Source organism: Mercenaria mercenaria, chromosome 18 (assembly GCF_021730395.1).
Source record: "Mercenaria mercenaria strain notata chromosome 18, MADL_Memer_1, whole genome shotgun sequence".
Lineage (NCBI taxonomy): Eukaryota > Metazoa > Mollusca > Bivalvia > Venerida > Veneridae > Mercenaria > Mercenaria mercenaria.
In genome coordinates this window covers 23,204,001-23,217,717 of record NC_069378.1, presented here as the reverse complement: position 1 = coordinate 23,217,717, position 13,717 = coordinate 23,204,001, and the positions used below count along the sequence as shown (strand labels likewise).

General features: G+C 33.9%; 1 protein-coding gene across 3 annotated transcripts in view; it reads right to left on the bottom strand.

The window, feature by feature from the left end:
- The window catches only part of LOC128550755 (BDNF/NT-3 growth factors receptor-like), a 178,739-nt gene that overhangs the window by 139,568 nt on the left and 25,454 nt on the right, over positions 1 to 13,717 (bottom strand). The window contains exon 1 of one of the 3 annotated variants that reach the window (XM_053530470.1): positions 1,292 to 1,851. The exons of the other annotated variants lie outside the window; for them this stretch is intronic. Coding sequence (XP_053386445.1) covers positions 1,292 to 1,391 — 100 coding nt within the window. The 5' untranslated portion in view covers positions 1,392 to 1,851. Of the gene's footprint in view, positions 1 to 1,291; positions 1,852 to 13,717 lie in introns of those variants that run through there. 3 annotated transcript variants of the gene reach the window in all.

Below are 13,717 nucleotides of genomic sequence, written 5' to 3'. Positions count from 1 at the left end.
CACGTCTAATGCATGCACCTAGTTGATATCCGATTCTATTACTTTAAAATATTTAAGATAAAGCATTTCTTCAGTGGTTTAAAGAAATATTTGAACATATTTTAAGTAATCTGTTTACCTGGCAAACAAACAGCCTGAATAAATTCAAATTGATAATATGTACAACAGTAAGAGTAAAACTGTAAAGATTGGTTTTTAATTTCTAAAGAATGGAATGACAATCCTAGTCACTTTTTACAAATAGACAACGAAAGCTAATGAATTTGTGCGATGCATATATATGATTACTTATCGAAATTAATAGAATCACTGTTGAAATCTGGACTAAAATGACCGTCTCCGGTGTTAGCCTACTGCAAGCTAGGAATTTCATACCATGAAACCAATACGTCTTAACCAAATAAAAAAGTTTGGAAAAATATATTATATTTTTACTAGAAAATTGCCGTTAGCGTCTGTCAATACAAGGATTATCCTTGATTCTGAATATAAAATAGTTAAACGTAAATGTAGTCAGGTAGAGAATGTGTGTACCTTGCCACAGAACCTGCTGTTATAGCGCTGTGAATGTGCCCTCGGATATAGGTTCGAGTCACGACCAGGGCTTAAATATTTCCAGTCTGTTAAAGCACGTATATTTGCAGGGACTTAGACATTGTTCTATATTTTAGCGAACAGTATATTGGACCACTGTTAAACAATCCAGATCACTACTGATTGTAAAATGAAGTTCAGCAAAAAAGAAAATGTCCAATATATCGTGTCCCTCTACTCTACATTTCCAAGAAGAGTTACATTTCCTTGACCAGAAGATTGTCTTCTGTATAAAAGTTTCAAATGCTCATAACCATGCTCTCTTGTTTATAAACGTATTCTTAGACATAATGTTGACATCAGAATGTATTTCAAAGCTTTTTAACCTCAAACCTATGTATACGGTCTCTAATTAATACCTTTCACAATAGAATGTTTCGTCAACGTAGTTCAGTTAAGACTTTGAAAAAAAAGAAATATTAAAAGTAATCAAAAGCAATGAAACCAATAGTATTACTCTTTTCATGCTGTGTTAAATAAGAACTTGAGGCTTAAATTATTGCCTTTCACCATAGATATTTCGTCAACGTATTTTAGTTAAAACTTAAAAAAATATATTTAAAAGGAGTCAAAAGCAATGAAACCAGTTAGTATTACTCTTTTTCTTGCTTTGTTAAATAAGAACTACAGTTTGAATCATACCAGTCCTATACCCGATATGTACATATACGATATCAATCTTAAAGCAATAACTTACCATAGTTACCATATTCAAAAGCGAAGGCTGTTGAATTGTTGTCTGGTAGACTAAATCCAAAATTACTCAAGTCAATATTTTTCAAACCGGATATATCCATTGTGTTAGGAAATAACAGACAATTTATAGAAATGCAATGCCCATGTTACTACACAATACTTTGTTTATAAGAATGTTAAACCGTTTAGTACGTACTTCAATGTTCTATCTAACTTCGTTTAAAAACAAATGAGATTAACGCTAAAACAAATTTTATCGCCTAACAATAGTCATTATTTAATCCACTTGTAGATAAATTTATTACGTTTCTAGTTATATAATAACGAACTTGTTTTGCTGTGTTCACGTGAAGGCGGTCCAGTACACCGAATGCACCTCACAGTGTATTCTGTGTAAGACAGATACATTTACTCACGTTACAATTTCTATAAAACTGTCTCAAATGTTGTATTTAGATACAAAATGTAGGTAAACATAATGTGAACTCTTAGCTATTTGTTCATACATTTGCACAAAAGAATTACATTAATCAAGCATTTCAAATTTACAAGTAAACTTTGCAGTAACCGTGTCAGGTAATTACCAAGTATGAATCAGGCTTTATTAAAACAGCACCTGTGTTTTAATTACGGCATCTCGCAAATTCTCGTCAGTTTGTATTTTCCAATGAGCTAACAGCCTTCGCTGAGCGAAAAAGCTTTCGCTTTGTCAGTCATAATGCTCATAACGTTGCATTTATGAACAATTCCCACCCAGTTAGGACAAACTTTCATTCGATACTGGTCCATTAATAGAAAAGAAACTTTTCAATATAAATAGAAACATTATGAAGAACGTAGGCAAAATGGTAAAAAAATATTTGCATAAGAATCCCTTTAGTAAATGAAGGATATAAACTTATGTAGCAGACGTAAGTTGACAACCTATACTTGCATTTGGTGTTGTGTTATTTTCCAGTTCTGCAGAATCAATGAGTTTATTTATTGCGTCTGTTTAACAGGAGTTAACTTAAATAGATGCTTGGGGCAAGATTTCATTTCCCTTATGAACAAGGCAGTCTGAAAGACAGCTAAATCTCCCGCCACTGCTATGGATAGTGAAAGGGTAAAACCTTTGATTTTAGCTGTGACCTTGACCTTGAACTGACATGGCTGACTCATGAATTCTTGATGAGGTGATCATTTGACCCAAGTTTGATGAAAATCCTTCAAGAGGTTAAGGAGATACAGAGTGGACACCAAATGGAAGGCTCAAACCTTCGACCCTTAGTTGTGACCTTGACCTTGAGCTGGCATGGTTGACTCATAATTTCTGCAAATCATTCTGATGAGGTAATCATTTGACCCAAGTTTTATAAAATTCCTTCAAAGGGTTTAGGAGATATTGAGCGGACACGAAATGGAAGGCTCAAACATTTGACCTTCAGTTGTGACCTTGACCTTGAGCCGACATGGCTGACTCATAAGTTTTGCACATCGCCTTGATGAGGTGATCGTTTGACCCAAGTTTGATGAAAATCCTTCAAGGGGTTAATGAGATATAGAGCAGACACAAAACGGAAGGTTAAAACCTTTGACCCTAAGTTGTGACCTTGACCTTGAGCCGGCATGACTGACTCATGGGTTCTGCACATCGTCTTGATTAGGTGATCACTTGACCCAAGTTTGATAAAATTCCTTCAAGGGGTTTAAGAGATATAGAGCGGACACAAAATGGAAGGCCCAAACCTTTAACTTTGATTTGTGACCTTGACCTTGAGCCGGAATGGCTGACTCATGGGTTCTGCACATTGTCTTGATAAGGTAATCATTTGACCCAAGTTTGATAAAATTCCTTCAAGGGGTTAGGAGATATAGAGCGGCACAAAATGGCAGGCTCAAACCTTTGACCTTGAGTTGTGACCTTGACCTTGAACCGACAAGGCTGACTCATGGGTTCTGCACATTGTCTTGATAAGGTAATCATTTGACCCAAGTTTCATGAAAATCCTTCAAGGGGTTTAGGAGATATGGACCGGACACGATTTTGTTACGGACGGAAGGACGGACGGAATGACGGACAGACGGACGGAAGGACGGACGGACGGAAGGACGGACGCAGACCATTCCTATAATCCCTCCATCCCTCCGCCACGGCGGAGGATTAACAAACTCAATCAAACTTAATCTACTTTGTTTTTGCAATGGTGCATTCTATATTACCAGGAGTTCTTCCTGTATACTTTATTGAAAAAAAAACAACAACGCATGAGCAAGCAGTTATAATCATCGCACTTTTATAATGTATATTATAACAAAAATAAATACTGCTACACATGAATGAATACGGTACTTACTGTACTAACCCTTATATTGTAACTAAACATGACTTGTATGGCGGGGGAACTGTGGAAATTATAGGACAAACATACGGCCTTCGTGATATATTCTTACGCATTATAACTCAAAACTCGGGTAATTCTACGATAAACCACGTTTGGGAACTTATTATTTCTTAATTAACTACACAATAATGCAATAGGTTTCAGGGTATATAATGAACTAGAAAAAAAAAATAAATGTATAGTGAATAAATTATACGCCAAAAAAACTGTGAAAATGGTCAGAACGTGGACAACTGTGATCAAGCTTAAGAAGGATATATTATGTATTATAAAACTTAATGATTAGAAGATTATTTTTAAAGACCCATGACAAAATAACTTTATTCTCTTGTTATTCCGTTACAGTAATTATACTGAATTGCATCAAATAATGAGAAATAAAATGTAGTTGAAATATATTAGGCAAAGACAATTGTTGAATGTCTTAACTTTTAATTGAATTATTTAGCAGTACTTGATGTTTTAATTAAGTTAAATCATACTTTGATTTTACAGTGCACAGTAGCTATTTATCTATGTTTTAAAGAATATAGTGAAAAGAAACTGACTGATTAAATTTACAAGTTGCGAAAACAAATTTATTCAGGAAAGGTCTCAATTGTCCATCTGTCATCCAGTAGTATAGCTGTATTTTGCATGTATTTTTCAGAAAGATTTTCAAGAAGTTTATATGGGTAGAAAAGTAGGTCACTAGGTTGTAGTGGGTCTTTAAGGAATTGCAGTTTTGTGGTTTCTAAGCTATTGAATTTTGATAAAAGTACTTCTTTACCTTTAGGACTGTATTAATGATTGATTCGGAAAAGATTTCCTGAACAAAAATACAAAACCGTTTGAGTGAATGATGTAGTTATGTCTAATTGAAAGGTTAAATACGAAACAATTAATATGATACGCTGATGCAAATTTAATGATCTAGATATGTGCCTTAAGTCTGATACACCGTATTTGTTGTTTTTTTAGACTGGAAGATGGATAAGAGAGTGTCGTAAGTACATTCATCTGATAAAGTATGAAAAAGAAAGAATGTAACGGTAAGAAATATGTGTTGTGGCTAATGTTTTATGAACTCTACAAATCGGGAGGACGGACAGAATCATTTTGACCTATATAAAGAGCGCACATGTCATTCGTTTCTAGGTTGCATTTTCACTATTTGTGAATAATAAAATTATACGATGATAGGACAAGTATATGGAAAAGGTGAGTTGATTCTTTTTGAAAACAGTCTGTAATTAAAATCATTTTTATTTTTAAACATTGCTTACAAATACATGGTACTTGCAAAATACGTCATGAACTGATTGCTTTATACTCTAAACTAAGAAATGTATATTCCATTTGTACTGTTGTTACATGTAGCACTCGATCATGTTCACTCTGTTTAGATTACACAATTTCCTGTTACGCACCACACGAAAGTTGTCTCCGTCCTGTCAGATACGTCCATTATGATTAAAAATTAATTTCAAATTCTGCTTCATTAAAAATTGACTTTTTTGTTTGTGACAGACACGCAAAGTTTCTGCTAAAGGGAAATTAAGTAATTACATTTGCTTCAACATCATTTTTGAAAATAAATCCACGCCCAGTTGGTGTTTGTGTCATTTCTAGGTTAATGTAATAATTTGGGTTTTGAGGTTTTGTAACGTACGATGAAAATACCTGAGGACTTAACTTTATTCTACAAGCAAGTTTAATATACATTTTTTTGTTTTGCCTGATTTGTTTATTAGCACGACTAAATCTATATAGGAGTATAAGCACGCATGCTAAAAACATCGTAAATAACGTTATCAGCGATGACAGAAATTACTACATACTTAAACCAAGAACGATAATTCGGTTGTTTGTGCTCGTTAATCAGACATATAATATCGACGATACAGAAACGCAGAGTAAAAATGACGTCACTCATCCCTTGCGGTCCAATAACCGGTTATTACATCCATCTCATTTCTTGTCCGCTTCCGGCTAATTGGCCTGGGTTACATGATTCTGCCCTATGCAGGTTTGTTACCGTTTCAATAAGATATATAATAATGTATGATATTAAATTTGCAATGCAAGAACCCTTCGACAGACATATTGTTTTGTCGGATTATGTGATCTTATTGCCCATTACATCAGATGTCAATGTGCCTACTCAGAAATAATGCAAATATCAGAAAGGCATGTAGCTGTTTCATCAAGTTAACTGAAATCATCAATGGCCCGTTCTGTAGCATGTTAATCAATCCCACTCTATAAAACTTTTCTATGGAAGCGTCCTGGTGCCAGCAGAGAGATTTAAATTTGTCTTACGTACGACTTACTATCTCCTACGTAGGAGTTAGTATCTCCTACGTTGGACTTAGTCTCTCCTACGTAGGACATAGTATCTCCTACGTAGTACTTAATATCTCCTACGTAGGACATAGTATCTCCTACGTAGGACTTAGTATCTCTTACGTAGGACATAGTATCTCCTACGTAGGACTTAGTATCTCCTACGTAGGATTTAGTATCTCCTACGTAGGACTTAGTAACTCATACTTAAGGGTTCATATTTTGGGGCGCTGCAGCGTTCTGTGGTCCTACTCGCGTTTCCGGTACATGTGTTAATTGAACATTGCTGGTTGACTTTTTAATTGCGTGCTGATAAATGGCATTTATTGCAACATTTGATTTATTTTCTAAACTATTTATATTTTTGTATTTTATGTGTTGTCTCGAGAAGGGGCTTAAATAAATAACTTTTCATTGCAATCAGTGAAATTATCTCTTAACCACTGTTTCTAACCAATAACAAAGAATGAATTTATATAGACCTGATTGCATGACACGATTATCAATGTTCTATAACATTTAGTTAGTTTCAACTAGTCAATTATTCTTTTATCTAGTCACTCTGATCAAACAAAATTGTAAATGTTATTTCGCATGAAATTAGCTCTTATATTAAAAAATAGCCTCTACTGTGAAGAGCGATAAAGGGGAATAAATCATGTTTACCAAGTTACTCGTCCTTAATTTCTTCTCTCTAGGCATATACTTAACAAAACAAAGGATAACCAGATTTAATGACTGAAACCTACAAATTCCGTGATATTCGGTAATTAAAAGATTTTACTGTCAAAAAATGCTTCTCTTTATTTAAATACTATTCTATTCTTCCTCTTTTTTACAACATATACAATATATAGAAGATACACACACCATGTTAAAGAAAGCAAAACCGTCGGACCACAAGTTGATTTGACATTAGTTTTTCGAAGCACTTTCCTCTCTGATACCATTTTCTGAAAAAAAAAAACACTACCTCTTACCTCTGACTCTAACGACTGGACAAATGCGATCTGAGCTAGGCAGTTTTCATCCCAGCTATAATAATCACCATCTCATTAGAGATCATTGCAAATGTGTTCATGATGTAACATAACCCTTGATTGACTCCAGTGCCCTGGATCATAAAATATCCTTTATGACCTTCACAGTCTGTATAATGAAGTGCTTGCCAATGAGTACATTTTATTACCAGATAAATGGGAGGGGTGTTAATGAACTTTATACCTTAATAAACTTCATAAATGTATCATCTTTAATATGCAAATAAAGTAGAAATGAGTGTTTGAAACAAAAAAGTATCAATAGTTTATTATCATATTAAATCATGCTTTAGATGCAGTTACAGTAATTTCCTGTAACTAGTTAATGCTTGACCTGAATGTAGAAAAAGAAAATTGAGCCGTGCCATGAGAAAACCAACATAGTGGCTTTGTGACCAGCATGGATCCAGACCAGTCTGTGCATCCTCACAGTCTGGTCAGGATCCATGCTGTTCACTAATGGTCTCTCTAATTGCAATAGGCTTTAAAAGCGAACAGCGTGGATGCTGACCAGACTGCGCGGATGCTCAGGCTGGTCTGGATTCATGCTGGTCGCAAAGCCACGATGTTGGTTTTCTCATGGCGCAGCTCAAATGATGATAACACCTAATAAATATTGATTATTAAAGGCACTGTCCTTGAGATAGTACACCAACAGAAAAAAAGAGAAATTTTAGGTACCAGTATCAAGAAATTAATGCTAATACCGCTTAAGAAAGCTTTGAATTAATTACTGACAGATTATATGATATTGAAACACATGAGAAGTAGTTGTCTTAATTATTTTTTACACTGGAAATTGAAAAGCGTTTGTAACGTTTTACTGAGGTAAACTGCCTAATTATTGAATATCTACATTTAAGGGTCATTGTATACATATTCCTCCGTGGTGTATATTGTTAAAGACAGCAGGAAAATTTTCATTGCCGTTGCGGCCCGGGTTCGATTCCCGGCTCTGGCATCTTTTTTCCTTGATTGAGTAGATTAAGGATAGTTTAGAAACAAAAACTCGAATTTAAATGTCCATAGTATGTAGGACCGAACTTCAGTTTTAAAGAAAGACCATTTTTAGCCAAAATTTGTAGGTCAGTACCTTTATTGAGAGAAAGTTTATTAATCAAATCACACAATCGGTCAGAACAATAACTGGCGGTAATTATATTTAGTAACTTTCATGATATACTTTAATCATACTTTTGAACTCTCTACATAATTTCAAGAGAGGCCTCCATAGCCGAATGGTAAAGGTTCGAAACCTCACATGACATGTTTCAATTCTTCATGCTCATAAACTGCCCGGTTGGCTTATGGAATGTCGGCGGTTGTAACCTGATGTCTGCCCATGCCTGGAGCAATGCCTAGAAGTGCACCTTGTGGGTAGCGCAGTGTGACTTTACCCAAACTACATAGTCCCCCCAAAAATACAAAAAAAAAAAACAAACAAGAAAACAACAACAACAACAAAATAAAATGTTCAAAAATATCTATAAAAACAAATTTATTGACTACTTCATCTATCAAATTCAGAACTTGGTCAAATGTGTCTTTAATTCATACTTACGAAGTTTGTGTGAGACATTGAAAGAAGGGAGATGTTTAATTATTTACAAATATGTAATCTACCGGTATCAGATAATCAGATAATCCTTACTAAATAGTAGTACACACGTGTATATTGTTCCACTGCGCATGCTTGAGAGTCTTTTAGTCAGTGACATACGTACGAGTTACTAACTCCTACGTAGGAGATACTAAGTCCTACGTAGGAGATACTAACTCCTACGTAGGAGATAATATGTCCTACGTAGGAGATACTAAGTCCTACGTAGGAGATACTAACTCCTACGTCGTACTTAATATGTCCTACGTAGGAGATACTATGTTCTACGTAGGAGATATTAAGTACTACGTAGGAGATACTAAGTCCTACGTAGGAGATACTAAGTCCTACGTAGGAGATACTAACTCCTACGTCGTACTTAATATGTCCTACGTAGGAGATACTATGTTCTACGTAGGAGATACTAAGTCCTACGTAGGAGATACTAAGTCCTACGTAGGAGATACTATGTCCTTCGTAGGAGATATTAAGTACTACGTAGGAGATATTAAGTACTACGTAGGAGATACTAAGTCCTACGTAGGAGATACTATGTCCTACGTAGGAGATACTAAGTCCTACGTAGGAGATACTAACTCCTACGTAGGAGATAGTAAGTCGTACGTATGACAAATTTAAATCTCTCTACTGGCACCAGGACGCTTCCATACTTTTCAGCATTGAAATAAGTGACATTTTAATGAGAATAATTTCAATTCTTGAAGAAAATGCACACGTAATAAAATTCACCAATTCAGAAATACAGATCTCCTACAAAATGTAAAAATCCCATCTCAATTATCGTCGAGGAAAATACTAATGGGTACAATTTTGTCTCATTTTCTAATCTCACGCATTTGGAAATTTCGTAAATGACATGTCTTGAGTACAACTAATAAACTATCATTGAATTGAGAAAAAGATGAATTAAGGACAATGTGTTAATGTGATTTTTAAACAGACGTTAATGTAGTTGTTGTAAATGGGTAGCGTCAAATATTCGTTATACTGATTTTAGTGCAGATTGTCAAGTAACACAATGAAGAAGAGAGACATAATCTACAAATTCCGATGTTCTTGTAATTTTAAAATAATTGCAAAACATGTTTGATGGACAGTTAGTGGTATCGAATGTATAAAATCTTTATAAAACACTGTTTTAGATGGAGTTATATTTTCACGAGTTACGTAGTCACGGCTGAAAATTTAAAATCATTGTTCACGATCGCAAGATATTTTAATTTTACATGTAATTAAAACAAACATATTTTCTTTAAATTTCATGTTTTTGAAATGTGTTTTTTTATCAAATTATATTCACCCTTACTACACTCTTTTTAAGACAGACGTTCATGTCTATATGCACAAGAAGCTCTTTTGAATATCCATTTGATAATTTTCACAAAATAAATACAGAAAATAATTTTAAGTCTTTCAGAGATTAATAGACATAATAATGTAGCTTTATTATTGAAAGTTTCACTGTTTTCAATCAATGGGAATTTCAATTTACAATTCTGAATCTTTACTTTACAGCGAAAGAAAACAACTTTAAAAAGTACCCTTACTTGTAACACTCTGTATTATTCATGCAATTCGATAATTCCATAATTCGTTTTACTTGCTTATGTCATTATTGACAACGCTTTGTTAAAGGTATATAAGATCCGAATTTCATCTATAAAACATGAACTTCATATAGTTTATGGTAATCATATAATTAACAAGTTTATGTCTATTCTAGCATAAAACTGCTATTCTAGTCGCTTTTCGGGGATGTTTTAACAGGAAAGAAAACGTGTGTTAACAGAAAGATTCTCGCGCTCACGTGCTGTTAAAACACCTTTTTAAATGCTGTTGTACAGTTTGTTCATTTTCGGTAGTGGGTACCAAATTTTCAAATATTGATTAACCGGCTTTCTATAAAAGTAACTGGTCCTGTTAGAATCATTTTACTGAAAGATATCAAATGGCCAGATTTCATTAAATATTTTATCTCCAATGTATATGATTCTCATCAAACGTTTCTAACTTTACTAAACATATAGATTAAGTTTGCATATAATGCTACATAATTACTACATTCATTATTAAATGCCATGCATTTTGTACTATGTTTATCTGTACATGTATACAGTGCGTACTTTTTTTAAACCTTATGCATCGTACTGTTAATGTAGGGATAACGCATATATTTTCGTGTTATAACATCTACAGAATCCCGAGGGATTCTGAAGATGTTACAACACGAATTTCAAATGAACATGCGATAACGCTATTCTAGCATAAAACGAGTAAAACGAAAACATTATCCCTTAACGTTATTACCTTTCCATGAAACGCGCGGAATCCTTTTGAATTATCCGTTTTGGGGCCGTAATGCGTTTATCCTTTGCCACGTAAGGCGCATATATAATGAACATTTTTAAAAGTTATTTTTAACATTGCTGCATAAATTAACTTATAAACTCTAAAATGCGTTTAAAAATTATTGTCACTTTTTATATACTTCTCTCTAAGACTGCATAAAATTATGTATAATAACCACTTTCAAGCTGAATAAGTTATTTGTATTAACTAAGCGATAACTATTTTGTCTGGAGTAATAGTCATTTTTGCATAACATATTTACGACCTGTCTTCTTCAGTGTGTTTTATCTTCTAATATTGTATTCCGAGGTGAATTATTAATGCATCTAGAGATCTGAATTGATATTTACTTACTCCGTCATTTCGGAAGAGATAACGTAATGTAGTAGGCACCTCATGTCTGCCGTCTGTTTCTTTTGTTTAACGATGTCTGAAGATCACATTACACAATTCTGCCATTGCTTTATGAATATATTTGGCTTTACTAGATATAAATTATTAAATATAATACTTCCCTGTATCCTATGTGCATTTGTCTCTAAGAATTTATTTATTTGTTTGGGTTTTACGGCGCACCAACACAGTATATGTTATATGGCGTCAAACATGACTATAAATTTTGGTCCACATCTCATTTACATCGGAATAAAAACATGACGTATGGAATCAAAATTTGCATACCTGCTGGAATCACAGAGTTACTGCAAAACCAAGTGTTAAGACCCTATAAGTCGCCTCTTACGATCATGCAAGGGTAAGGCAGTGGTTCCAATTCTTTTCATACACAGATCGTCCCAGAACTACATGGGGCCTCTAAGAAAATACAAAGCTTGTAAGAAAATACAAAGCTTGTAACATTATCATAGTGATGTAACATAATTCCACCAGTATCGTCTTGGAATTAGAACTGAACAACAACACATAAATTGCAATATTTTAGCCATTGCCATATTAATTATCATTCTAATATGCTTGCCTCTGTTAAAACACTCACGCTAGAATAACGTCACGTTAACGTGCGGTGACGTCCATGCTTTTGTTGCGACAAAGAAAGAGCGCTTCTATATTTTATCTACTGTTTTAGATTAAGGGCATATTAGAATCGAAATAATTTATAGCAAAACCGTGTTTTAACACTATTTATACACTCGGGCGGTAATACGTCGTACAAATAATTTCGCTCGGGCTGTGCCCTCGTGATATTATTACGCCCCACGTATAACCGCCCATCGTGCATAAACAGTAATAAAACACTCTTTTGCTAAAATTATTTCTTAATTACTACTTTCTGTATCAAATACAGCCGGTTTCTCAAACAAGTACTACATCTTGCATTCAACTTCTACCGCATAATTATGGAAACAGGGTTACTTGCTTTACTCGTGATGTAAATTAAGACGTCAGATATTATGTCATTTTATCATTTCTTCGACGTTCAAAGCATTAAAAACCTATTCTAACCGTTTCAAATTAGCTTTATGACTTTCTTGACTGTCTAAAATGATAAATAACACAAATGCGTCGTGGGGCCCGCGCCTGAAAGAAAAGGCCACTAAATGCAATACTACAGATCAAGGTACCTTTATTGCAACTTATCTAGCATACATATTGTTTTATGCATTATTTTATCAAATACTCTCTGCATGATTAAATCTCTGAAATGCATCTTGATATAAATCAAAGCGTAGCTATTGAATCAAGTATAAAAATAAGTATTGTATATATAAATATACAATATGTAAAACCGTGAGTTCTAATGTAAACGCTTTTTTTCAATCCGTAGATTTTGTATACTTCGTCGCACAGCAATTTGGTCAGTCAAAAGTACAGTACATACAACAAAAACATCACTCAACTCCTGCAGAAAGTGCTTTCTTCGTACAAACACAACTAAAATTACTTACAAAATATATGTTCACAGATAAGTTTACTAATTTCCTATAGTATGCGTAATAAAAGAAACCCACAGAGATCGGTTTATTACAAAAGCTGTGTTACAATTCTCATTTTCCTTCTATCTGTTCAAATCATCTGGTAGAGATGTTAACATCATTGTTCTATCTCCTCAAAGTGGTAATGCAGAAAAGATTATACAAATGTTTCATTCTAAAAAGAAAAAAAGTGACAGAAAAGAAGTGAACCAAAATAACTTTATATTCTGCCGAGAAAAGAACGTTCAATGATATTTACAGGAACAATATACATATATTCATAGTAAGCTCGTGTAAATTTTAAATATTAAGACTGAATGTTATTATTGTACGTTTATAAGGGAATAGACCACATTGCTAATTATTGGAACATTAGATTTAATGTTTAAATACGATGAACAGTCAAGCAAAAAGTTGCTAGTTATTTCATCCGCCTCCTTGCACCCTCTATCCATGTAAACGAATGATTGATCTTTGTTTTTAAAACAAAAACAAGGCTTCTGGTGCATTTTAGTAGAGAAATAGAATCCCGTCAACAAATCAGTGCAGAAATTGCAGATGTCTCCTAAACAATGTTAAAATCGCATTTCAATTCACTTCCTTGGAAAACAGAATGTGTATATTATGCGCCCACTTTCTCAAAGATAAATTCCGGCCTTTACGAAACTCAATGAATGACATACATTTACTATACATTTACTACCAAACGTTCCAAATACCACTGAATGTAAAGAAGGTAAGTTTTTAAAATGCACATTGCATGATGTGAAACAACAA